This window comes from Euleptes europaea, chromosome 12 (genome assembly GCF_029931775.1).
Source record: "Euleptes europaea isolate rEulEur1 chromosome 12, rEulEur1.hap1, whole genome shotgun sequence".
NCBI classification, from domain to species: Eukaryota; Metazoa; Chordata; class Lepidosauria; order Squamata; family Sphaerodactylidae; genus Euleptes; species Euleptes europaea.
Genome location: NC_079323.1, coordinates 37,264,604 through 37,292,523, shown reverse-complemented (window position 1 = coordinate 37,292,523; position 27,920 = coordinate 37,264,604). Strand labels below are relative to the sequence as shown.

The 27,920-nt window shown below is 41.3% G+C and overlaps 2 protein-coding genes across 2 annotated transcripts in view; both read left to right on the top strand.

The window, feature by feature from the left end:
- MYH15 (myosin heavy chain 15) overlaps window positions 1-27,920 on the top strand; it is a 307,159-nt gene that overhangs the window by 126,426 nt on the left and 152,813 nt on the right. The gene's annotated exons all lie outside the window — the stretch shown is intronic.
- IFT57 (intraflagellar transport 57) lies at window positions 70-20,668 on the top strand. The gene is made up of 11 exons (XM_056858548.1): window positions 70-230; window positions 5,734-5,896; window positions 7,681-7,799; window positions 8,981-9,071; window positions 10,787-10,855; window positions 11,698-11,817; window positions 14,795-14,866; window positions 16,489-16,620; window positions 17,113-17,175; window positions 19,588-19,654; window positions 20,467-20,668. The coding sequence occupies exons 1-11, from the start codon at window positions 70-72 to the stop codon at window positions 20,646-20,648; spliced, it is 1,239 nt and encodes a 412-aa protein (XP_056714526.1). The 3' UTR covers window positions 20,649-20,668.

The following is a 27,920-nucleotide window of genomic DNA, read 5'->3' as shown; positions in this document are numbered from 1 at the left end:
GTGTTGTGGTGGCAACTTGGAGGCGGAGGAGAGCGGCGGGCGGGCGGGCTGGGACCGGGCTCCGCGGGGATGGTCATGGCGGCCGCCGAGGAGGGGGACGCGGTGGCCGAGCGCGGCCCCGGCGCGGTTTACCACATGTTCGTCATGATGGAGGACTTGCTGGAGAAGCTGAAGCTGCTCAATTACGAGGAGTCGGCGCTGCGGAGCCACAACATGAGGCCGCCTTCCAGGTGAGGCGGGGAAGCAGGCCTCGCGGCCAGCCCCCTCCCCGAAGGGGGTCGAGAGGATGGCCCCTTGGGATCCTCCCGCCTCCTGGAGACGTTGAGGCCGGGCCGAGCCCACGAATGGCTGGGGTTGATTGTGCTGGCCGTGGCAACTTTCAGTGGGCCTGTGGCTCAGTGGCACAGCCTCTGCTTGGCATGCAGAAGGTCCCAGGTTCAGTCCCCGGCGTCTCCAGTTGAAAGGGACTAGGGGAGTAGGTGATGTGAAAGACCTTTCTCTGCCTGAGACCCTGGAGAGCCGCTGCCGGCCTGAATAGACAATACTGACTCCGATGGACCAAGGGTCTGATTCAGTAGAAGGCACCTTCATGTCTTAAAGGGACAGTGTAGTGTATTGGCTCGAGTAATGAGCTAGGATTGGGGGCTTAAGGGTCTGATTCAGTAGAAGGCACCTTCATGTCTTAAAGGGACAGTGTAGTGTATTGGCTCGAGTACTGAGCTAGGATTGGGGGCTTAAAAGTCGTGTATCTGGTAGATCACTTGCTTGTTCGGTACTTGGTGTACTTTTGAGGGTTGGAAGGGTGAACGGGTGAACTAACTGGTTTGCAAAACCTTGTGTCTGAGACTGTCAGGTGATGGGAAAGTTCTGTGATGGTTCATTAATAACACATGCAAGCCCTCATCCGATGTCTTTTGAGGTTTATGATCCCCACGACAACACGCATATACCCAAATGCTGAGCTGTAGGTTAGGCTGAGGAAGATCTACAGGCTCAGGATTACTTGCAGGCTTCATGACTGAGTAGGGGTTTAAATTTAGGACATACCCAATCCTAGCTCAGTACTCGAGCCAATACACCACACTGCCCCTTTAACCATTGAAAGTTGCCATGTACAGCATAATTCTAAGAGTATTTCCTCAGACACAAGTCCAGTGGGACATTCTATCTCGCAAGAGTGTTTAGGATCGTAGCTTGAAATAAGAGCATATGCGCTGCATGTATATTTCATGTGTGTTTCAGCTTCTGTATTTTTTCCTTATTTATGTGGAAGGAAGACTTGCATGAGTTGGGGTAGAGCTACAGTGCAGCAGACATGTGCTTGAAAGAAAGTTCTGTTAAGTCATCTGTCTTTCTAAGACATGCTTCAAAAACTGTACTATGAATTAGTATCTTGCATTGAACAGGTTGAATTTATGTGTTTTTGGAGTGCCTTTCTTGAAATCTGGGACATCTGGTATGGTTGGTGGCAAAAAAAGAGTGCAATAGCATATTATTTTGGCAGAGGAGGATTATTCTGGATTATTATTCAGTGCAGAGTGCTGGTGTTTGACTTTCTTGGTAGACATCTAAATAGGCATTGTGTAGTTTAACTAGGGTTCTCATTAGTGGTCATGAGACCTACCTCTCATCTTCATTGTACAATGGGAAATAATAATGTCAGTTCTTGGAGGATAAATAAACAGGTTCTTTTTACAAAAATCTGAGAAGTATTCCATGTATTGTCCCATTTCTGAAGTATTGTTCAAACATTTAGGACAAAACATCTGCTTAAATGTGGTTTTCATGACAGAATGATTGTCCTTGTGGATGACTGAGTGACATCCTAAGCGGAGTTAACCCCTTGAAGTCCATTGACTTAAGTGGATTTAGAAAGGTGTAATTCTGCTTAGGGTGGCACTGTGAGACTGTACGGAATTAAGGTTGGTTGTGAGAAGAACAACAAAAAAAAGGATTTAATATTTGACCTGTTCCTAATTTCACTGTATAATAACACAATAAGTTCTATTGGAGCTACCTATAACCAGTGAGAGAAGCTGTCAGTTCAAGTTACCAAAGAAAAATCTGCCAAGGATTGTGTTTTATTGTTAACTTTTGATATGTATGTTAAGAGTGTGAATGTGTCAAGGTTGTTTGCATTGAGAGTCTTAAAACTGAAGTTGTCAGTAATTTGAAATTTTCTTCTGGAAACTCAGGCTACAGTCCGTTCCATCTAGATCTTTGAAGCATAGACATTCTATTGTAAAGCTTTTAATTTTCCTTGTCACTAGCGCTCTTCTGGAGTCAAAAAAATTATACAAAATATTTGTTACATTAATTAACCTGGTTTGATCACACTGTTCTGCTTGTAACTCTGACATCATAGCAGTAAACATGGAATAATTAAAGTATGGCCAGTCAGGCTTTCTGCCAACTTAACTCTTAAAACATCAATCCTCTGGTGGTTCAAATGGAAGTAATATTCAAAGAACAGTGTGCATTATTCATACACTGCACAGCATGGAATATGGATTCCTGACTGTTTGAGCTTCCAGTTTTAAAAAAGTTTCTATACCTCGTACTTGAGGTATGTACAAGTCTGAAATGAAAAGGTTTGCGTGAAGCTTTGGAGCATGGAGATGAACCACTGAACAGCTTTTCATAACAGTAGTGTACATCAATCACTCCTTGATATGTGTGTCGTCTATCCTTCTGATCCCCTTCACTAGTGTCATCCATGCCAGCATTTCAAATTGAGTGGATGCCAAACTATAATAAAAGTAAGTTTGTATCATCAGTATACCTAATTCTCAATATGGCCAAATCTGTGCATACTTAAATCCAGATACTGGAGCCATGAACAGACTGGAGACAGGAACACACAAGACAGATCTTTCTGAAAACCTGAGAAAAGCCCCAGGTTTGCAGAAAATTTGAAATCTAAAGTACACACACACTGGGGGAAGGCTTAAAACCCCCAAAATAATACAAGTCTGCACCTGTAGCTTTAAGAAACAAATGCCCTCTGTGGCTGTTGCTAGGCTACTGCAACAAGATTGCCAGCTGAAGCCTTGGTTTGTGTCAAGGGGGAGCAGGCAGAGCCCTTTTAAAGGCTGTTTTAGCCTTTGAGGTGGACTTAGGACAGGCCTCACAACAATCATGGGCAAATTGTACATGTGACTCACCCAGGCCTGGCTGCTCACTACTGTTCAACAACAGCCATCACACTAAAGCCAGTATGGTGTAGCGGTTAGATGTTTAGAATCTGGGAGACTAGGGTTCAAATCCCAGTTCTGCCCTGGTGATCACTGAGTGACCTTGAGCCAGTCACATGCTCTCAACCTCACCTACTTCACAGCAGTACTGTGAAGATAAAATGGAGGGGAATTATGTATACTGCCTTGAGCCCCCCATTGTGGAGAAAGGTGGGGTATAAATGAAGTAAATATAGCTGAAGATGGGAGGCAGGTAAAAGGTAGGATGGTTGGTGAATGGATAGGAGAGCGGGAAACCAGGACGGAAAAAAGAAATAGAATGGGATGGTGAATAGAGGAGTAGGAGGTGTACCCTGTAAATCTTTGAGGGTTCCCCACCATGCACCTGGCCCTGGCCTGGAGGCAGACACCACACAACCATAGTTTTTCTGGGTAGAGGCTGCCAGGGGAGTGAAGGAGGAAAAGCTAAAGACAGGAGGGCAGATAAACATAGTTTGGCTGGCAGGTGGGAAGGAGAGACGGAAGCAGGAAAAGTGGAGGGGTTATGGTGACTTTCAAGCAAGGGAAAGTATGGGAAGGGGGGAAAGGAGATGTCCTCCACAAGTGCTTGCAGTTGTTCCCCTTATGTTTATCTTGTTTATATACATTGATACAGAACATAAATGTTTTGTGCAAGTGTCACTGCATACAGTATGAGTTCCAAATGCTGTATACTGGCTTCTTCATGAGTGATTAAGAATAATGTCTAATGGGATGTTCTCGAAACCTATTTCTAGGGCTTATCCAACTGTGTTTGTTTTGGGAATATACAACTGACAACTTGCTCAAAAAAAAAACTTTTCTCATGACTAGTCTCCTTGTGTGAATTCTATAACACTGGACTATCTCATAAAAATCACCCCTTTTCTTTGCAACTTGTGATTTTCCAGTTCACAGAAATTATGCTGTGATCTGTCATGATCTGTGATGTTACACTGCTCATGCAAGTTAAACTGCTCACTTGAGCAGGATTTTTTTTGGAAGCACTCGTTCATGGGGAATAACATACTCTGACCCAAATTTGTACAAAAATGTTTCTATTAGAGCCACAAAGCAACTCATTTCACCATTTAATAGCCCCAAGGTAACATATTTACTGTTTCATTATCTAGCAATGCTGTGAGAATTTGGAAAGGCTATTTATGAAATAGTAACTTTCTGTGAAAGTTCTGTGGGTGGGGCTAGCACTTGAACATAAATAGGTTTTGGACTTTCCTGCGGCCCAAGGAGGCAAAAGGTAATGCGTTTTGTTGAGAAAAATCTGACTGAATTTTCATCTTGCTGTCAACGGTGACAAAAGATTTAAGACTTTCCCCAAAACACATAGTTTCATTGAATGGTTGCAAGTTTTTATAGAGAGGAGGAGTATATTTCATGTAGAACAAACAATGTGGAGTGCTCGTGGGTTAATAACATCATTATACAAGTTTCCCGGCTTGACTTTGTGTCAGTATTGCAAGTTTAAGGTCAATTAGCTGTTTTTAAGAATCCTAACTTCACTTCCTATGTAACTTTAATTATACAAAGGATACTTTTGAAAAAATCAAAACAAATACCATCCATGGCAAAACATCTCAAGGGGCTATGGCTAGCTAACAGCTGGTGGTGATTAGGGTTGCCAGGTCCCTCTTCACCACCAATGAGAGGTTTTTGGGGTAGAGCCTGAAGAGGGTGGGGTTTGGGGAGGGGAGGGACTTCAATGCCATAGAGTCCAATTGCCAAAACTGCCATTTTCTCCAGGTGATCTGATCTCTGTCGGCTGGAGATCAGTTGTAATAGCAGGAGATCTCCTGCCACCACCTGGGGGTTGGCAACCCTAGTGGTGATACATAAATGAAACTGAGCTACCAGTTATCCATCAGAAAAGCCCTGGTTCCCCAAAGCCTTTTTAAATAGAACAGTTCTAAAATATTTCAAAAATTGTTGTATGACCATGACATGAAATAGTACTTTTAGAAAAATATATATTTTGTTTCCTGTCTCTTAGAGACTGGGTGGTGGGGAAGGTACAAATAGTTAAGGAGATGCCATTTTATGTCATACTGGTTTTTTCTATCAGTTTCTTTTTTTGTATCAGTTGTGAAAAGTCTGCTTTTTTTAAAGATATAAAACAGTGTGAATCTGTACAGTATGCCACCATAGAAGGTCAAACACTAAAGAGATTTATAAACTATCAGATAATAGGATCCCTTTTTGTCTGTCAACTGTTTGGCTGGGAGATTTTTGGCAATTGCATTTTTAGCCTTTGACTGACACTCATTTTCAGTAGGGTTTACATACGCTGTAGAAGGCATAACCAATGGTGACATAAGATCCTGAAACTACTGCAAAGAAATGAGCACATCTGTCAGTGAAATGTCACCCTAGAATGTCATCCGTGGAGAAAGCAATTTAGAGGAGGAGGAATCGGCATGCAGAAGCAGTGTGTTAGCTAGAAAAATAAGAATATTTTTTTCCAGTTTAGGCAGACTAATCCTTACTCCTTTTTATTTTAAAACAGGCACTACTTTGCATTGCCCACTAACCCAGGTGAACAGTTCTACATGTTCTGCACTCTAGCTGCTTGGCTGATTAATAAAGCAGGACATCCCTTTGAACAGCCACAAGAATATGATGATCCAAATGCAACCATATCCAGCATACTCTCAGAGCTACGATCCTTTGTAAGCTGTTACTTTAAGAAAAAACAATGCTTCTGAATTAATGTTTGGATTCTCACAACGCTACCAGTGCTTTTGTGGGCTCAAGGCTTATAATGCGTAACGGATGCATCTCTTCTGTTAAAGGCCTCACACCTCGGGGAGGCTTGATAAATAGCAAGTTGTTACATTTTGGCAGAAATGCTTGATGTTAAGCTCACGAGTAATGTAAAATGAGTAGGGAAGGCTAAAATTGATAGGCATTGGGAATTAAGACAAGTAAAGAGAAGTTCTTCCAGGGACACCTACTTAGCTGTGGATTCATTGCCATTACAATGTTGTGATGGCCCCTAGTATAAATGGCTTTCTGAACAGATTACATCCTGCTAGGGTCAAAAGCTTCCCTTTCCAAGGACAGTATTCATCTGAGTAGCAGGATTAAATCACAGGGAGTTTGTATCATTATCTGCTGCAGATATGCAAGATTGTTGAGTTAAATGGGCCATCGGTCTGGTACATCAGTCCTAATCCGTTTCCCGCACGCCACCAGGACGAAAAAAGCCTTTAACAGGCTTTTTTTGTTTTCACTGGGGCCCCTCAGGAATGCACAGTTAGTCACTTAGGCATATGGTATGTGCACTATGGCTCAATTCAGACATAATGCCAAACTGTGGTTTGCACTAGCCCGAAGTATAGATCTCAGTCTGTGATTCTGAGACTACATATGCATAACAGGCAAATCACTGTTTAGGATGGTTTATCAGCTTTTGCTTTCTGTGCTCTGATCACTGTGTATACTGAATTCATTTCCCTGATGCAGGATCCTATGGATCATGATTCATCTATTCAGATAGTGTGCCAAATACCAGTTTGCACATGGTCTACAAATTCACTTCAGACTACTATGCTTTTCATTTTTGGCTGTGTAGCTGATTCTGCACCATTATTTGTCAGCTCAGGCGTCACACCAAACCAAAGTTAAGCTGTTTCTGAAGAAATTATCTCTGATTCAAGAAAGTGAAAGGGATGTTAGTGAACAGCATCATGTGACTGTGCACTGTTGCCAGGACAGGTTACTAACAGCCCAATCCTAAGAGGGGGCTGAAGGGGGATAGGAGCCAGTGTGACCCCACTGGCATTAGTGCCACTGTGTCAGCTAAAGTGACATTAACACTAGTGTGGTAGAATTTATGGTGGTTTTGAGGAGCTGCACAGCAGCACAAGCCTTGGGTGCCAGCACAGCACTGCTTGCACTGGTGTCAAATGGAACGTTCCCGGAGGCAGAGCTGGAACTCTCAATGGAGAATTCCATGGGGTTTTCTTGCAAAAGGCATTTTTGGCTTGCTGCACTTGGCAGCAAGCAGCTCAGGAGGTGGCGCGGCTGCACCATCTCTGGGCCAGGAGTAAGCCCCCCCCCTTTAGGATTGCACTCTAAAATGCTAAGGAGAAATGCCAGTGTGTCTTGGCTATCGGATGTCCATTTGGGCAGCACATTCATATGGAAAATTAAAATGTGAATCTATATGGACGGGTCATGAATGTTATGGGTGTGGTTTTCTCATCCATGTATGTCTCAATTTTTGTATTGCTTGAAAACCTACCAAAGGATGTCTGAATGAACTTAATTGAACGGCATTGCTTTTGGAATGATACGTAAATTCTGTCTGTGGCATTTCATCTGTGGTTTCTCATTCACACAAGCACATCCAGGCCTTGAACGAGGAACATGAATGTGTGAAGCAGCCTTTGGTGAAGAAAGAAAACTTGTTAAGTAAATAGCTGTTAATAGTATGTCCTTTTGCTTTCAGGGGAGATCTGTGGATTTTCCTCCTTCAAAGTTAAAGGCAGGTTATGGAGAGCAAGCTTGTTATGTTCTTGATTGTTTAGCTGAAGAAGCCTTGAAACGCACATCCTATAACTGGAAAAGGTATGATTCTTTAAGAAGACACTCTCCTGTTTAGATGGTACAAAATGAGAAGGACAGAACAACATGAGGAGGCTATGTCAAAATGCTTTTGTTTTGTGACTCTTTTCTGTAAGGTGTCACACAACATGATTTTTTTTGTTCTGTTCTTTTTCTTGTAGGGCAATAAATAAAAGTTTCCTAAGTGTTCCTTCTGTGAGAACCAGGAATTTTCTTCAAGGTGGAGCCTGTGTTGGTTACATGTCCCATTTTCCCAGCATCTGAACCACAGTGTTTGTCCCTGGGAAACTGGAATGCTTCCTCCAGGGCCTATGATGCTATCTCTTTGTGTTTCTCCCCCGCCGCTGCCCCCGCCCCCCTACTTCTTCAACTGTAATATCATAACACTGGCTGCCTTAGAGGTTTGTTGGATGTCAATACTAGGGATTATTATTGTACTCCTGTTCACAGAGACCATGAAATAGGTATGCACATCACTGTAAGAAGAAATCCAGCAATGCCTTGCTCTGCATATTTTCAGGAACATGCAAAGTCGAAGCATAAGCACAAAACTTTAAACCTAAAGATAGGCAGACATTTGAATCATAGTTGAATCAAATATTTTTGGTAACCATGAAAGCTTATATTAGTTAATATTTCCATTACTTTTGTAGCTGATGGCTTCAGTACATTTGCTATACATTTTGAAGAAGAACCAAATGAATAATGCTATACATCTGTATGTTCAGGAAGCACACGTTTTATTTCTTCATTATTGAGCTCACAGACAAATTTCATGATGGTAGACAATTTTGCTTAATGGATGGCTAGCAGCCAAATACTATTTTTAGTGGCTTGTGCTTAAATTTTGTGATGTTTAAAGTGAAAATGAATCTAACAAAGTCCTTGAATGGTCTTGGATTCTAGTAGTTCATCAACTTTTGTATGTGGGATTATTACTCAAGTAGCTCCTTCACCTCTCAAAATAATGGAAGCTGTTAAGGGTAGGCAAGGGACCAGTAGGAGGTATTGCATAGGAAATGGTTTTGTTTACTATACCTGAGTGTGGCCTGCATTGTCCTCTTACCTGTCATAAGCACAAACATTAATCACTACAAGGTTATGTTGTATAAGATCTGTGGGTCAACGAAGCCTCGAGCAGTGCCTTGAAAAAATGCTGTATCTCAGGATTGTGTTGGTTTTAGGCCAGTATATCCAGCGGAAGAGCTAGAAGAAGAAGCAATAACAGAAGATGATGCTGAACTGACCCTTAATAAAGTGGAAGAAGAAATTGCGGTAGGTATGCCCGATCTTTTGGTGTTAAGGCTATTGTTAAATAAATTAAGGAAAATCCATATTCAGTGGGACAAAGGGGACAATATAAAGACACTGTTTTGTTCACTGGTCCAAACGTACCTTATGTCAGGGATGTGAGAGATTTTGTGAGCTTCTCCTATGTCTGAAAATGCAGCATTGTTTTCAAGTGAGTTGTGCATACAGTGATATTGGGAATGTCAGGATATCAAATTGGAAACAGTGCCCTTCTAGTACACACAACTTGTTAGTGAAAAAGTTGTGCAATTGGGCTGTCAGGTAGAACTCTAGTCTGTGTCTACTCATGCAGCAGAATAGCTGGCATCCTAGGGTTGCCAACTGCCAGGTAGTAGCAGGAAACCTCCTGCTCATTCAACTGATCTCCAGCCGATAGAGATCAGATCACCTGGAGAAAAATGGCCGCTTTGGCAATTGAACTCTATGGCATTGAAGCTGCTCCCCTCTCCAAACCCCTCCCACTTCAGGCTCCACCCCCAAAATCTCCTGCCGGTTGAGAAGAGGGACCTGGCAACCCTATGGCATCCTGATATAGTAGAATGGACTATGTAGTTTAAGACAGAGGATCATTTTTAAAGCATTCATCCAGGTTTTTAAAAAAAATGTCTACAAGACTGGAAAGTAGCAAATCAAGGAGCCAGCCATACTAGAATCAAACAATACTCTATTTATCTATTTAACTAAAATCCGCATTATTATTATATCACTCCCTCTCTACAATTTACACATTAGAATGCTTTCTCCATCCTTAAAATTGTTGAATTCCTGCGAGCATCAAGTTCTTCAGTATTTTTATCGTAATTATAGTACATCAGCTTAATTAAAGCATAGGTTTCTTTAACCTTGTCGAGCTAATTATTTAAGTCAGGGAATTTATTGGTTTTCTAGTTTCTCGCAAAATTTGTTCTAGCACCTGTTAACATATGGAGGAACATAACTCGAATATCCTTTGGTTTGTCTGGAAAATAATTTAATAGCCAGCCATAGTAGAATCTTTCTCCTCGATGTGCTAAGTTTTTACTTGTATAGAGTGCTTTTATTTTTTTTAAATGTGGGAAACCTTCAGAAATGTAATTTCTTACCACCTCCCCAACAACTCGAAGAGGCACAGCCTTCTGTTGCATGTGACCTTAGTCAGAGGACCGAGATCAGCAGGTCGAATCTCATTGACTTCAAACTGATGCTTGGTTAGGCACCTGTTATGTTGGAGAAAGAAAAGATGTTGACAAGGTGTATGTAACAGCCGGTTCATAAGATATATATGACAGCTGTCCCAACTGGCCACAGACACAAAGTTGCATGGAATGGCAATTCTGGAGGCATCTGGCAGCAATTGTCCAGCTATTACAAACACCAGAATTTCAGCTGGCGGTATTAAGTATTGTTATTTCATATTGTAACATTTGTATGCACAAATACATGCCCAGGGTGCGATCAGGTTGGTGTGTGAACATCTTGAGAAGCGACCATAAGTGATATTAAAATGCAAGAAAGGGCAAAGCAATTGCCTTCGTGATTGCTAAATGCATGGTGTTCATAAAGAGCCGGATACTGTAGCATTAGCACATTATGTTGTCCTTCACTGATGTGTTTTTATGATGTATTTCAGGAAGCACTGTTAAACTATAATTTTACGTTGCTTTATACATTATAGATAATGTGCTTTATACATTTTTAAGGAAGAAGAGACAGACAATGAAGATAACTACATTGATCTGAATGTTTTAAAGGCACAAACTTACAAATCAGTAAGCATTTTTTCTCTTCAGCTAGCAATATGAGGTATGGTATTTTTGCACTGAAATCCGCATGCAAAAAATGTTTAGAATAACTGCACTGGATGTAAACGAATTATGGCTTGAGCTAGCCATAAATATGCAAACTGAAGCTCAATTCAATTGTGGCTTCAGAATTATAGAATGCCCATTGAATTATGGACAATTTTGATGACATTTCTATTAAAGAGGCCAACTTTAAAAAAGTGAAATGGCTTCAGTTAGCCCAGGGGTCCCCAACGTAATGCCCGTGGGCACCATGGCACCTACTGGCATCTCTCCTGGTGCCTGTTGAGTGGTTTTAGGAAGTGGGTGGAGCTTTTGGCCCGCAGAGCTTCTGATTGGCCATTGGAAATCTGATTGGCTGTACAGATGTTTAAAAACATTGCTTCGGCAGCAGCTGCCACCACAAGCATCTTCACTCTGTGAAGATAAGCTGTGTGTATACAAGAAAATATTTGTAAACAATGTGTTCATTTTAAAAGGCATGCTGTTAATCAGAGCTTCTGCCTGAAATGTCGAAGCATTGCTGTTAGAGTTATGAATAACCTCATGCCCTGACATTTTTGTGGCTAAGCCCAAAATTTTTTCAAATTAGTCAGATTTGTAGATTTTTAAATATATTATGCACCGTTTGCAGTGATATCTCTCCCTGCAATGCTGCCGTCATGGTGTCTTTCAGAACACTACATTGGGGTAACTGCTGTTTTTAGCACAAGTGATAGTGCAGGAAGTCTTAGACCTTGCGTGTGTGTAAGAGACCTTGCAGGGTATTACTGAGCATTGTAATTAGATCTCTTGCCATCTTTTGATAGGATATGAATGAATTAAAACAAGAAGAGATTTTAGAATCCACCGTAGATGCAGCCGAGTGGAACCTCGAAGTGGAACGAGTCCTTCCTCAATTGAAAGTAACAATCAGAACTGATAATAAGGTAGGTAGTCTTGCCTACATATCAGTGTGTGTGCTTTTTTTACAGTCAGTCTTGGTTTTTTTTTTTTTTTTAATCCAGGGTAAAGAACTTCCACAGTCTGTAATCAACACATAGTACTTTACAATGAGCTAGAATTCAAAATCTGCTTAATTTGAATTCCTTCTCAGTTACCTTTCCTCTGCCAAAAAAAAAAAAGTCACAGTTAAATGTGAAGTGTGATTAAGGCATCTTGATTGATGGCAGAGCATTTAAAAATAGATTAGCATCTATAAATTAAGTACTTGTTTTCCAGCACAAACATGTTTTCAAATTTAAGGGACTTCCTGAGCAGCAGAACGAATATATGAGCAAATAGATCTTTGAGAGGTATGATGTGGAACACGTGGGCTCTCCAAACTGTATTGATTACTTCGTCTAACCTAAGAAACTGCTTTACTTTATGAGCAGTAAATTGGAGTGGAACAGGGCTTTCCTATCAGTTCAACTGCTGAATAATTTCCCTTGAGGAAGAAATGTATGTTAGAACCACAATAGGTATCAGCCTGGCATTAAATCATGTTTGCACCTTGTGGCTCTTGCCTTCCACATCATGGAATGCTGCCCCCTCTACCCCACCCCCCAATTTCTGTGGTATATGCTGCCACCTCCTTAGTCTTTGTCTAGATCCCCACCATCTTTTCTGCTGAAAATGCCTTATCCGAAATTCCAGTTCTATTGAGCATGGACAGATCTAGGATAATCTTCTCAGATTTTATTCTGTTTGAACTCTGCTATCTTGTGCAACACACACACACAGGCAGAGAGACTGTGTTCTTCTGTTTGCTTGTATTATTCTTTGTTGGGTCCTCTAATGTTCTGTCTTGGTTCTCTGCTCTTGCTGTGGTTCCTCACAGGGCATTCCTGACCTTCAAGGGCGAAAGCCCTTAGGAGGCCAGGAAGGGGCCGTGCTGGCATTGGACCCCCTTGTGCCGGCTTCCAGGCTACTTACGCCAGCGTTAGTGGCCCCAACGCCAGTGGGGAGGTCCAGACGCTGGTCTCTGGGCGCACGTATTACTAATTCGTATTACCCCATACGAAAAAAAATGTAGCATATTAAAAACTGCGAGAAGGCTAAGCTAGAATCATCATCATTAATACTTTATAGGTATAAGAGTTTTCTTGTATTGGGGATCATTCGTTTTGACGTGGTGTAGTTTGAGATGCATGTTCACCTCATCTGATGTTTGAGAACTAGGCCTGAGGCTCTTGGGATTCCCTATTTTATTTTGGAGTCTGTTTAACGTCTGGGCTAGTTATGTTTATGCTTCCAGAAGCCCCCGGAGGTCCACACCTTTCATAAGGCTCCCTACTCCACCAGCACCCAGATCTTCCTCCCAGTTCAGCGTTCACAGCTGTTCCTGCTTATTTGCTTGCTCAGCTTAGTGAAGGTCATAGAATGCCGTTGACTTGCGTTGAGTGAAACGTGGAGGATGTACAAGATGTTCCTGAAGCTTTGATGGTCTCTTTGGGCTCCATGTGTGAGAATGCAGTCAATGGGTGGTGTTTGCAGGGAGAATGTGCCACTTTATGCAGTGTATGAGAAACATCATTGGAATGGGAAGGATACAGAATCTGTTGTAAGCAAGGCAAGGAGCAGACTTTATGAAGGTCCTTTTGGGTGGAATAAAGTTTCCAGTGGTGGGATGGTACTTCAGGAGGGATTGACTGTTGACCCCTTGGGGTTTGGGGTGAGTTTGGGTTTGCTCAGTTCCCTTAAATCAGCCATGGGAGGTTGGCTTCTTTAGGCTTGGTTTGAGGAAAGGGTTAATATGGAAAGCCTGGCAGCTCCCTTTGCAAGCATCTGAAGAAGGGGGAGGGGTTGCAATAAGAGCAGCTTGCCATATCAAGAGCTGCTGAAGATTATTGAGGAGTGTTAAGTCTTCCACACCCTTGCACTACTACTGGCAAGATGACATGGCAGGCCTTCACCCTTTGTCAGGTGCTTCAGTGCAGGCTGGAATATCAGTTCGATCTGTATAGAAGAGGCTGGGGAAAAGGGACTTTGACAAACCCGGCTTGGATCATCTTTTGTGAGCCAAGGCCTGATTCCTAACCAGAGTAATGTTTGAATCAAGCCTTTGTCTGTGTCCCTGTCGTACTGCATCTTGAACTATTTAGTAACGACTACAGAGGTTTTGTTGTTTGCAAAATCAGCCTCTCATCATTTCCAAAAGAGCAGAGTGGAGTTGGAAAGCTAGAATCAATAGTATATCCTGGAGCATTCTTTTAAAAGTGTTTCTGAAGCAAGAATATTCTTAAGCAACATACTGCTTGCAAACATTGTTATTTTAATTTTATTTAATTACATAATTTATACCTACCTTTCTGCCCTCATCAGGGCCACCAAGGCAACTAATGGATTAAAAGCATGTATAATAAAAACACCCACACATAATAAAAACACATCTTAAAAATCATTTAAAAACAAACAAAAATACATCATGAAAACAATTAAAACCAAGCTAAAATACACATGTTAAAACAACAAATTAAAATTTAGGGGAGGAAGGAGGGCTCACTGAAGAAAATCTGGACAAAACAAAAAAGTGTTCTCCCACTGGCGGAAGATGGCAACCGAAAGAGACAGATGAGTCTCCCTGGGGAGAGAGTTACAGAGTTCTGGTACCGTGGTGTAGAAGGCCTTCTCGTGGGTCACCACCTGCCTAATCTCAGAAGGAGCGAGCATCTAAAGTAGAGCCTTGGAAGGTGACTGTAGTGGTCAGGTAGGTTCATAAGGGAGAAGCCAGTCGGTTCCATTGCCTCAGATCCACTGGCAATTTTCTTTTGCGACCCAGACGTGATTCAGATGATATCATTCCAACATGATTGTTTTGAAGCCGAAGCGTCTCATCCTTTCCAGCTGTGCAGCCAGCTTTGCGGAGTTATGATGAGGCAGGCATGAAATAAATCATCTTGTGTCTTTTTACTTCAATTGTAGGATTGGAGAATCCATGTAGATCAAATGCACCAGCACAACGATGGAATTGACTCTGCTTTAAAAGAGGCCAAAGTAGGTTTTTGATATATTCAGATAATTCAAATGTGGCTTTTTGATGACTTGCTACCACATTAGGGGTTTCTGATTAAAGAATTCCCCTTTCCTTTGTATGTGATTGCTTATGCTCATGGTTTGCTTGTGCCAAATCCCTCTGCATGTAAAGTTATTCATGGTTTTCCCCATTAGATTCATCACAGGTTGATACACACACATCCAGAAGCATTGATAATTCTGTATCAGATTGTATGAGCAACTGTCCGTGAGGCAAGACCCATGATTTGGGTTAAGAGTTTATATCAAGCCACACAAAATAATAGATACAAATATCTCGTAAGGTTTATTTCCAGATGTGTTTTTTTTTACTTTCTGTATTCATGACCACTGAGGAAGGCCTCTTCAGGCCAAAACACCTCTGGTCTAGCATTGGTCATTTACGCATATTGAATATCAACTGTGTATAAGAATTTTATAACTGATATTTTTATATGTAGCCAGCATTCCAGGCCCTATGTTTTTAACAATTTTATAGTGTGTACCTTGCAATAAATTTAATTATTTTGTTATAATGTATAGCTTGTAGCTCAACTTTTGAAGCTTTGCCCAGGAAGCAACATGGTCCTCTGTGTTTTCCATCAGGCATCATCAAGTACAGTGGTGTGGGTTTTCCCAAGAAAGCCTGTTAATGAAACAAAAAAGATATTATTTTGCCAGTTTTCTGGTTCTTTCCTGAGTTAGCCCTTGACCACGAACTGGCTCTCCTTTATGTATAGAGAAAGTCTGGGAAGCCTCTAGATATATCTAGCTGTGAGGAGCAAAACATTATTTGGAGGCTTTGGGCGAAAACCCATTGTCGCTTTAGCCTCCTTTACTCCCTGTTTCAGCCAGGATTTAGCCAGGATCGAACGCATATTCGGCGAAACGCTTGCGTTCTATCCTGGCTGAATCCTGGCTGAAACAGGGAATAAAGGAGGCTAAAGCGACCATGCGTTTTTGCTCTTTGTTGTCCAGATGAGGTGTACCAGATAGGTAAATACAGGTGAGGCTACTTGATAGTTGATGGATGTCTTAGTAATTGATGAATGTTCACAGTTTTAAAAAGTAGGTTCTAACATTAAAACATGCTGCTTTGTTTGTTAATAGTTCATTCAAGTTTTCTTAATTTTCCTCAAATACATGTGAATTATTAAAGAGTGAAATGACTTGTTGATTTTTTCCCCTGGTGTTGGGACATATTTTCTTAGTGACTTGTATAAGCTAAACAGTAAAAAAAATATGCAGAAGCACTGTAAAGAAGCTTAGATCTAGTTACGGCTGAGCAGTAGAAATAATTTTGCTTGTTTCAGTTATACATTGAGCAGGATTCAAAGATTCACAAAGCTTAGTTCTACATGCCCAAGGGGTCTCTGAATTTGTGTTTCTTGAGCAGTAATGTGTGCACGTGCACACACCCATACCTGTTATGTAGCAAGTTGCCTTTGAAACAGACTTCAAACATCTCAGCCCTTCAAAATATCAAAAGCGCTTGGCGATATGGAGAAGGGAAGTCTTCAAAGGAAATGAGTAAAAAAACAAATTCCACTGGGTATGCCACCTAAAATAACCCTTTGAGTCTGACTCGTGTTAAACCATTACAGGGCTACCATGACAAGCTTCATAATGAAATCAGCAGAACCCTGGAAAAGGTTGGCAGCCGGGAAAAGTACATCAACAACCAGCTGGAGCATTTAGTTCAAGAGTATCGTTCTGCCCAGGCCCTTTTGAGTGAGGTGACAAACTGACCTTCAATCTTAAACTGTGCAGAGTTGATTTCTGTTAAGACTTAACAAGCGCTATTTCATAATTTAATGAAGGATTTCACTGTGTGATCTCAATATATAACGCTTCCTCTTCTTTAAGAAATTTTAATCTTTTATTACTTGCTTTCGAGACACCAGTTATCGATTGTAACATCATAATAATAGTGTGCTGTCAAGTCGTGACTGACTCCCAACCGCAGGAGCATGGGATTTTCAAGGCAAGAGATGAGCAGAAGTAGTCTACCATTGCCTGGATTTCCTTGGTGGTCTCCCATCCAAGTGCTAACTATGGCTGAACCTGCATAGCTTCCAAGCTCTGACAGGCTAGTCAGGGCTATTCAGGCTGCTAGATCATATCATCCAAACTTGTTATGTGTGCATTCACACTCAGGATTGTTCATGTAAGAAGCTGGTTTTGTAGGGGCTGTGCGTTTTATGTTACACAATATGTTTTCCTCATAGGCCAAAGAAAAATATCAACAAGGAAGCGGAGGAGTAACAGATAGGACCAGACTTCTCTCAGAGGTAGAGTCTTGTTTGTTTGCGTTTGTGGTGTTTTCAAATTCTTGATGTGTGCATATGTTGTGTTCGTTATATCAAGATTTTCAGATGTTCTGTGCCAAGTCAAACATTTTGAATTTTATTTATTTATCACTGGTGTGTTTGACATGCTGTTATCTTTCTTACAGAGCACTCCTAATAACACTTTACTGGGAGTAATCCCCACTTAGTAGGCCTGCGTAGGACTCTTGGGTAGACCTGCTTAGGATTGCTCTTAGTGTTTTATATTTGAAATCCTGGACATGGTTCAAGAGGGAAAATTTACAATGAGTCGTTCTTCTGCCAATTTCCTTTTTTTTTTTTTTGAACCAACATTTAATTTCTTACAGTGCATTCCTAAGAAGAGTTACTCCAGACTAAGCCCATTGAAATGAATAGGCTTAGACTGGAGTAACTTTCCTTATGAATGCACTTAGTGTATTAATGTCTGTTTCTGTTAATAAGTTATACAGAATGAGTGAGTTGCTGCTCTTAATCTTCACAGCACTTTTTAAGAGCATTACACTTTATTATTTATTTTTTGCGATGATTAATAAAGAATGACAAAGAGTGCATGACTTCACATGCCTAGAAGGACCCTGATGAGGATGTCACTGGCTCTAAGCCATAGTGAATGGAATATGTTCCCTTAATCCATTCATGTATTCTTGACAAGTAAATAAGGGTACACATTTTTCTTGGCTGCGTGGTAACTGGCACAGAATGAGGAAATGCTGTGTATGAACTCCCCCCCTTAAAAAAAAAAAGATCAGGGCTGTTGCAACAATAGGCTTTTAATGCATTGTGATCCTTACTGGGACTTACTGAGATCCATGGTTTATATAAACTGCAGTGTGTAAGAGCAGTGACTTCTGGATTTTCAAATTTTCTTGTCTGGCCTTGCCTGAATGAGTCATTTACACTTGAACATCATGGAATGGGTGGTGAAAGAACTTGGCTCATCTGTGAAACATGCTGCCAAGCCACTGTTGAGTCAGTGTGTTGCTGTTGTCAACAACATATTATTTTTTTAAAAGTGATCCAGATACCTCAAAAGTGATCAAATTGGGTTAAAATGAGCATATTTTAGTAATTAAAGCATGCAGCAGTTTCAATTCCAGTTGATTGCACATATTTTGAAACCAAATGTGAGATGGGAAATGAATCCATATTCTTCTGAGCTTCTGCCCCCCCCACTAGAATTAGAGTCCGTGCTGCTCTGCTTGTACTTCCTTGTGCACCCCATTATGCAATTCAGCTGCACTTTGTGTCTGTCAGAAACAAAGCTTGGATCAGCCTGATCAATAGGTGGTGTTCAACCGATCAGTAGACAGTCTTGTAGGTTATCCGGGCTGTGTAACCATGGTCTTGGTATTTTCTTTCCTGACGTTTCGCCAGCAGCTGTGGCAGGCATCTTCAGAGGAGTAACAGTGAAGGACAGTGTCTCTCAGTGTCAAGTGTGTAGGAAGAGTAATATATAGTCAGAAAGGGGTTGGGTTGAACTGAATCATTGAATCCTCTGAAGATGCCTGCCACAGCTGCTGGCGAAATGTCAGGAAAGAAAATACCAAGACCATGGTTACACAGCCCGGATAACCTACAAGAACCAATGAACTCTGACCGTGAAAGCCTTTGACAATAAGTAGACAGTCTGTTTGGGAGGTGGGGGAGGGGAAGGGGGGCATCTCGAGTGGGTAGGTTCCCTCCCTGGTGTCTCACCAGCCTTGAGTATGACAAACTGGGGAACCAAACAGGATGTGGTCCAAGAGCTTCTCCGCTGGCTACCTTTATAGGCCCGGTGTGGGGAGCGTTGCAATTTGTAGGGCAGCCTACGGGGGAAAGACTGTGCCGAATTTGTCAGCCGATTCAGGTACAGTCTCATTCCCTCTGTCCTCCAGAACCTTTAGGCTATCTGAAAACTACCCTTCCAGACAGCAACTCCCTGTGTAGGCTTGAGCAACAAGGGAGTTGAGCAGGTGTCCAACACTCATCCTTTGTAGGAGGCTGATTCTGTCCTGACAAGTAGCAAGTTTCTCTTCCCCCCCCCCCTCCATTTTAAATGCCTTGGGTAAAAGATTCATGTTGCTCTCTCAGTGGGAAATAAGATTCTGTTCGTCCGTTTAGGCACGGTCCTCATAATGCATATGGAAACTTAGGCAAGAAAGGGCCTTAGGAATATCATGAACTGAGTGTTATGTTGTAGTCATTTTGGATACAGTAGTGTAAAATCTGAATGGGAAGGCATGCTTTGTTTTTGTTTTTTTATTAAAAAGGAGCAGTGCCACTGCAGGAAGGTCTTTCTAGCCAGTGTGATTGTTTAAATGCAGGTTCTTTATTACTTGTAAGAATAGTACAGAAGGACTGGTTTAAAGAATAATTCAGCTGTATTTCTCTTAGATTACTGAAGAGCTGGAGAAAGTAAAGCAGGAAATGGAAGAGAAAGGAAGCAGTATGACTGACGGAGGTAAGTCCATTGACTAGCTCTTTCCACAGACAAAGCACCCATCTTCTGTGTTACTTAGTTACCATGTATATGTGGGTTAAGGGTGTGTGTGGGGAGGGAATCCTAATCCTAAATCAGTAGCTGAGATGCGACTGGTTCTGTATGTGGTTTGAACATGGAACCCTTTGCCCCATCTTTACAATCTGAATTTTGTAAGATGGTTCAGTGAGCATTTGTGATAACTGATGCAGACTGAATTAGGCTATGGCTGTTGAACAGATAAACGCTTGGCAAATGTCTAGTGTTGTTCGTTCTGTTCTAAAATTCCCATAAGCCTAATCCTTTACGAGACTTGTGACTCATTCTTTCAAAAAAAGAAAATATAAAGCTTCCCTGTGTGCAGCTATTCTCTGTCTGTGATGCTTTGAGATTTGTGTGGCTGCTATAACTATGGGTACTTGGAGAAATGATGATGGAACTTCTGCTGGTGTATATTAAAGAACAAATCTGTAGAGGATCTTTTTTTGGCAATAACTTTTTGCCAATATAAAATGTAATAGTCTGACTATAAGTACTGAGAGCATATGTACATTTTAATGCACATCTTCAGATCCCAAATGTCAAGAAGGTGGTAGAATTATCTTCTAATTTTAAAATATCTTGCATGTGAAGTGATGAATCAGTTAAGTTATGTCTCCAAAGTATTCTCATCCCTTTGTTCATTTAGCTTTCCCGATTAGCAGAGGGAGTGAATTACGGGGAGGGGGGATGTTTCTTTGTGTGGCAGACTGACAGAAAAAATGTAGTGTTTTGCATTTTTCTTTTTTGAACAGCTCCTTTAGTAAAGATTAAACAAGCTTTAACAAAACTGAAGCAAGAAACCATTCAGATGGACATACGGATTGGCGTAGTGGAACACACATTACTTCAGTCAAAGCTGAAAGAAAAATCAAATATGACTAGAGATATGCATGCTACTATTATTCCAGATTCCTCAATTGTCGGAACCTATTAAATGTACTTAACGCTATTCTTTTTTTTTTTGTAAGCTAATAACATTTTGTATATAATATATTTTTTTACCATATGTATGTCACATTATACAAAATGTTGAATGTTCTGTTTGTATAAATGGGGTAATGATACATTTTGTTGTCTATGAAGATGTATTACACAGTTCTTTTTTTTAAAAAAAATGCTTTAATAAAAATATCATTAACAAGCTTCTGGTATGGTTAAATCAGAAGATTTGGACTGAGTATAAAATGTCTCCTAACCAGACTGAGATTAGTGCTCCTTCTCTTTCACAAGCTTGCCCAAGTAAGGCCTAGAGGCCTTATTGGACTGTTTAGGACAACCAGTAGGAACTGAATTGCCACTGCAAAGTCTACACAAAATTCTGAACCATCATGAGTGCTATGAAGCCAATGCTTTTATTTGGGATATGGGAACTGTTTTGGCAAAGCTGCATGCCTCAGCATTGGCCTTTTTCCCCTGCCTTATAAATTAGCAGTTTAGGTATCTTGAATGTGCAGAATACAAGAGAGAGGAGTGCAGGACATCAGATTTGGATGAGTCCGAGAATGGGTTTTGCCACTTGTCTGGTAAACTGTGTGTAGAAGAGACTGGGTAGATGGATAAGACATTTGGAATATCCATTTGGAATGGTAAAGAAGTTAAAGCTCAGATTCCTAAGATATATAACCTTCTCTTTGTGGTATCTTGGAGGGGGAAATCACTGTGTAATAACATAGATTACATAGAGCACTGTATTTTTCTTAGCTCATAAAACTGACAATTACAAGCTTGCACTACACATAACATAGCAAAATTTCTGCTAATCTAGATACCGTGCTCTGTTTAGCGTCTTGCAGAGCTTAAACCTTATCAGTCTCGCCACATTTGAGAATACAGGTTCCCACTGCAAAACCAGCCAAAATTTCAGATTCATTAGAGGAGAGTTACGGGGCTGGATGCAAATCCAAACATGTCTGTCTAGGGCTGCTTCTGACAACTGCAGTTGGCTCTGTGGCTGCCCCCCCCCCCCATGCCATTGCCCAACAGATGAGCCGTGGAAGTGGAGGCATGTGAGGAGATGGAAACTGGAGAAGGGACACCAGGTTTAGTCCAGCTGGTTCTAAGGTGCCAGGGGAAAGGAAAGGGGCCTCCAGCAAGGAGTGGGAGATGGCACCTGAAGCTGGCCTGGTTGCCAAGGTAGCGTGAGACCATGAAGCCTCCTAGAGCTGAGGGATGAGGGACAGAGCTAATGAAGGCACTCAAGGTCTTAAACAGAGCCTCACTTTTAGGAGCCAAGGAAGAAACAGCAGGCTGAGGCTCCTGATGGCCAGAGAAGGGGGGAGGAGGAGGAGAACTTGGGTGATCCAAACCCCCCTCCTCTCCCTGCTTGAGGCTCTGAGGGTAGCCCTCAGTCACATAAGGAAAGAGTGGGGGCAGGGCCTCCTAAACCTTCATAATGTATCTTCCAAAATTACATCATTCAGATATAGTTTCCATTATCTTGATGATTTTGGCTTTTATGAAGTTTTAGGTTTTAAGCTGGGAAAACTATTTGGTAGTTGTTGGGTTTTCTTTTTTGCTAATAAAATAACTCTTTAATTGAATTCATAGTTTTAGTCTTGGATAGTGGATGAAAACTAGTTAATGGTTTCCAGATTCAATATAGTAATACCCAAAGGGTGAGAAAATACCTAACACATTGCCTTTGAGTAATTTTTATGTCTGTTGACTGTAACTGCTATAAAGATAGAATCCATCTTTATTTGAGGGCTTATGTCCTGTGGTCTGGTTTTGATGATGGAAGGGTGCTTTTTAAAAAAAATGTGCCCTCAACATCCATAATTTCTTGGATACTTTCTGCCTAACAATACTACATGTGTTTCATATGATATTCCTCATTCAGGTCTAGAGCAAAATATTTTGCAATTCAAGTTCTTATTGCAATACCAACATCTCTTATTGCGAAGTTAATTTCCCTGTAACTTTTCTTCGACAAAATGATACTTTTTGATTTAATAAAATTATTGAGATTATTTTGAAGCTCGCGAATACATACACATTATAGGTATTTTAAGGATTAACAGACTGATTTCCTTAGCGAGCAATTCTAAGCAGGTCTACTCAGAGTCCTACTCTTTTCTATTTAATGGGGCTCATACCCAAGAAAGTGTTCCTAGGATTGCACTCAGTTACCTGATCCTAGGCCCTACCAAGTAGTGGTATTTAAAATTATCCAATACTGATTCTACCCTCTATTAGAATTCACAGGTTTTGGTCACAAACTTATAAACCTGTAACCCTTGAACTTCTGCAGATTGAGGTGAAGGAAAGTTGGGCTCCACAACCTAGGAGTCTGATACTCTTACTTGATTGCAGGTCACTGTCCTTAGCATGTAAGACTTAAAAGTAATATTTTTTCTAGAACATTAGAAGAGCTCTGCTGTATTAACACTTGCCGTTTTGTCACCATTCACCCAGGTTAGAGAGAGTCTTGTCCATTTATTGCAATCAGCTTGTTTCTTTTCATCCTAAATAACTTGGGATCCACTTTAAACCTGGACCCTGCATTGGTCATCTCTGACTTTAGGTTGTTTATGCATAAGATAAATAACGCGGGCTTGAATACGTATGCCTTGTGTGTGTGCCATCAAGTCACAGCTGACTTATGGCAACCCCGTAGGGTTTTCAAGGCAAGAGATGTTCAGAGGAGGTTTGTCATTGCCTGCCTCCGCATCACAACCCTGGTAGTCCTTGGTGGTTGCCCATCCAAATTCTAACCAGGGCTGACCCTGCTTAGCTTCTGAGATTTGACGAGATCAGGCTAGCCTAGGGACTATCCAGTTTAGGGCTCTTGCTGCTTACTTCCCTGTATTATGGCCACTTATTTCCACCTTCTGCTTTCTGATGTTTAACCAATTACCTGTCCATAATATTTAACCAATTACCTGCCCATAAATTGACAGCTGTCAGTTATCACAACTGTCAAGTTTACTCAAGTGTATTAAACTGGTGTGATATTTTATTAGAAGCTTTGTAAGTCGAAGTATATAATGTCTACTGGATCACCTTTATCTATGTGTTTGTTGACCTCACCTCTAGAAGATGACGCAGGACTTCCCTTTTCAGAAGCTATCAATGCTTTCTCCTTTATGTGTAATGTCTGTTAATAATTACACATTCCTCCAGTTTATCTAGGACAAACATAAATCCAACTGCTCTTTAACTTCCTGCCCCTCTCTTCTGATTTCTTTTTAAAAATTAGTATCATGCTACTAAGTTCAAATCTGAGTGACGAGTTGCATATTTTTATAGGGAGATCAGCAATTTGATAATTGGGTTTTGAAAAACCTGCTGAATCTATGCAATCCAGAACTGGTCTCTTTTTACTTCTGCTCCTGTAAATTCACACATTCATTCTGTGTTTTCCCTGGAATTTAGGATGAGCCCTGGCCAGAAATGTTCTGTAGTGTTAGTTTTCTGCCAAGCATTTTACATTTCTCCTATTGAAATCAATGGGACTCCAAAATGCTTAAGTTAACTCTATCATACCCTGTGCAATGGGAATAAACCACATTCGTTTTAATGGGTCATAAGCAAGCCAAATTTTGGGGGGATTATGCCTCGGGAGAGTCAAAGAAGGGTTTGGGCTTCTGTAGTATCTATAGGTGTTTCCTAAGAGCTTATCTTACCTCAGAGGATCACTGGTTCATAGATTTAAAAGCATCTGCGACAGCACTCTTAATGTGGAAAATTCAATCAAGTATTGAATAGCGATATATAAATTCTAGCATCATATCTTTTTTTGGATTGCTAACATAGCCCATTTGTGAAAGGATGTTGCTCTGGTTTCCAGCATAAATGCAGAATGACTTAAAAATAACCACAAAAATATAATCCTTTGCTCGAAGGGACAAATGGTTATTCCCTGATGTTTAGAAGATTATAGGGAACTTTACATAGTTGTCATTTAAAAAAAAAATTATGATGACTGAAAACTGTTCTTGATAACAGAATGCCCAACCCCACTGGTAGCTTGGTCAGTACATTCTCGTCAGGATCGTAATAGACAAAAGTGTCAGCAAGGCTGATGAAGGCGGTGCGGTATATTTAGATCACTTAACCTGTAAATCAGGTCTCTTGTGCAATAGTCAAATGAATACCAAACCCGTAAGAAATGTGTCATAGTGCCTTTGATGAATTGCCCTTTATGACTTGGTGACTGTGGAGGAAAGCCCCAGAGCACACTATTTCCTGGAGTTTACACCAGGGGACTTCCAGCTCCATTGACTTCCTCCTGCTGTTCTTCCTAGACTGTCAGGAACATGACTGAGAGTTAGAGTTCGTGTTTTGCTCTTGAAAGCTTCAACATACGCAAACCCTCAAATGCAGAAAGGTTTTTGGTAATGGTGATCCTAACAGACACAGTTTCCAGAGTACAAACAATCCTTTGCACTGATGCTCGGGTCAAATATATCCTGCGCACGGTTCAGCGAAGCATAAATGGTGTCGAGGCTGAGTCGGAGATGGGATATGACTGAATCTACATAATTAGTTCCATGGCAATCATTAAATGCTAAGGGGGGCTTTTTTGCACGCCAGCTCTCTTGCTCATGGACAGAGAAGACTTGCACAGAAGAGTTACCAGAAGAAAATTCTCTACACTAAGATGACTGTATAACTGCAGAGCTGTGGCCTTCTTGCCTCCACCCCTTCTCATCAACTGGGAGATAATAATGAGCGGGAAGGCTAGACACTGAGGCCGCACTGATGCCAGCTGTTTAGTACAGGGCTGAGCTGCTGATTTGATCACAAACAGCTGTTGCTGGCCTGATCACAATCATGGGGTGTGACGAGGCATTAGGGTTGCCAGGTCCCTCTTCGCCACCGGCGGGAGGTTTTGGGGGCGGAGCCTGAGGAAGGCGGGGTTTGGGGAGGGGAGAGGCTTCAATGCCATAGAGTCCAATGGCCAAAGCGGCCATTTTTCTCCAGGTGATCTGATCTCTATCGGCTGGAGATCTGTTGAATTAGCAGGAGATGATCTGCTACTACCTGGCAGTTGGCAACCCTAAGAGGCAGCTTGCACCAGATCTTAGAATGTCCTTAGAAGGGAGCAAATTTTCAGCTGTTTTTTTCCCCCTCCCAGGGTGCCATTTTGATTTTCTTCCTCAGACTCTAAAACATATTTTTGTTGCCTCTGCAGTGATACAAAGGGCTATAGTAAAGCAAACCCCGCAAAAGCTGCTTGGCTCACTTCTACTTGTACTTAATTTCCCAGTTTTAACAAATGGTGGTTTTTTAAAAATGCGTGAATTAGTCTACAATATGTATTAGGTACCTGATTTTACACAGGGAATTAATGTTCAACCATTTTTGCTTCTACTTAAATCCTCCCACCTTCCTTTCACAAACCTGTTCATTGTTTTCACTCATGAGCTCCATTGTTGTATTAGACTCTTTCTGCTGCCACACAACTGCATTGAATGTGGAGATAGTTCAATGGTGAAAAGAGGATTAGTAATGAAGAATGTGGAATCTTTTGATGTAAAGATCCCCTTAACTGCATGCTTCTCTCTTTATTCCTATATTTTTTTCTAGACAGTAAGGCTATTGTACTCCATGCCAGCTTTAAATCTGAGCTGGTGAATGCTTTGTTGAAAAAAATATGAAGATGATTGTACTGTAAGAGGGGAGGGAAGATTATCATCATTGACGATGCCATCCTAAGCAGAATTACAACCTTCTAAGCCCCTGACTTCAATGGATTTAGAAGGACGTAACTCTGTTCAGGATTGCCCTATCAAACTGCAAGGTTGGATCAGAGAGATCTCTTCATGTGCAGAATACTGTACACCTTGAATCCTTGCGATAGGGCAGGTATATACAATGAACTAGCTTGCAGTGTTTTCTGGAAATAGCAGTTGCTAGGTTCTTTAATGGGACGTTTGTTAATATGATCTCAATAGTCACTTGTTTAGGAAACTCTTCTTCCCCCAAGCATGCATGCTGCCACACAGGGAGATGTCATAGTCAAGAAAGAATTACATACGTTGGCGCGCAAGGCCAGTCTCAGCAGCTGAGCCGTCTATCAGCTGTACTAACCAAAGGGAAAACCTAGTATTGCTAGTTACATGAACACATGAAGCTGCCTTATACTGAATCAGACCCTTGGTCCATCAAAGTCAGTATTGTCTACTCAGACCGGCAGCGGCTCTCCAGGGTCTCAAGCAGGGGACTTTCACATCACCTACCTGCCTAGTCTCTTTAACTGGAGATGCTGGGGATTGAACCTGAGACCTTAATATATAGTCCCTAATATATAAAATCATGCATCAGCTTTGGAAAAAAAACCATGAAGTGGACATGAGAATAGTGACATTTTATATTAATAATGAACACAAAATTCTTTATTTTTGCCTTCTGGCTTCTGAGCCTTCAGTAAATACTTATGGCATGTTTTCAAGTAATTTCCCGTAATCATGGAGTATACAAAAATGTACCCATGATATACCATTTCCAGGCTTATTTTGGAAAACAATCTCGATAGCAGGTGGTTTTTGTTGCTCTTTTTGGTGCCTTTTTACAGTTTCAGTTTGTAGTGCCATCTGTATTCCGTACTATGGAAATCCCAATTTTGCAATTAGAATAAGTAATGCAAATTGAGAAATTGTAACTTACTCGGCTTCAGACAGCCACTTTCAAAAGCTGGTCTTTTGGGACAAGAACTGGAATGAAAGGGTGGGTGATGGGACAGAAAGGCGGGGCAATTAGAATTTGCTGTCTGTGTAGTTTCTATAGCAAGGGGATGATGATTGGGCAGTGTGCTAAAGGTCCCCTCCTCTCGAATCAGACCATTGGTCCATCAAGGTCAGTATTGTCTATTCAGACTGGCAATGGCTGTCCAGGGTTTCATGTAGAGGTCTTTCGCATCACCTATGCTAGCTGATCCTAGCTGGAGATGCCAGGGATTGAACCTGGGACCTTCAGTGGGTCAAGCAGATGCTCTGCCACTCAGCCACAGTCCTTCCCTCCTCCCTCGTGACCTGTGACTGACTTCCTGATTCTCATCTAGTGCCTAAGATTTGTCCACCCATTGTCCAAATATTCTCAAGTTTTCTCCAGAACCACAAGATCTGGACACTTTCTTTTCCCTAAAATGAAAGTACACATTGTCAAAACGACAGGTTATGCAATCCCATGAAGGAGACCCACACTTAAGCATAAAAATCTGAAGGTGTGAAGTATATAGGTGGACTTTATCTACCTTTTCAGC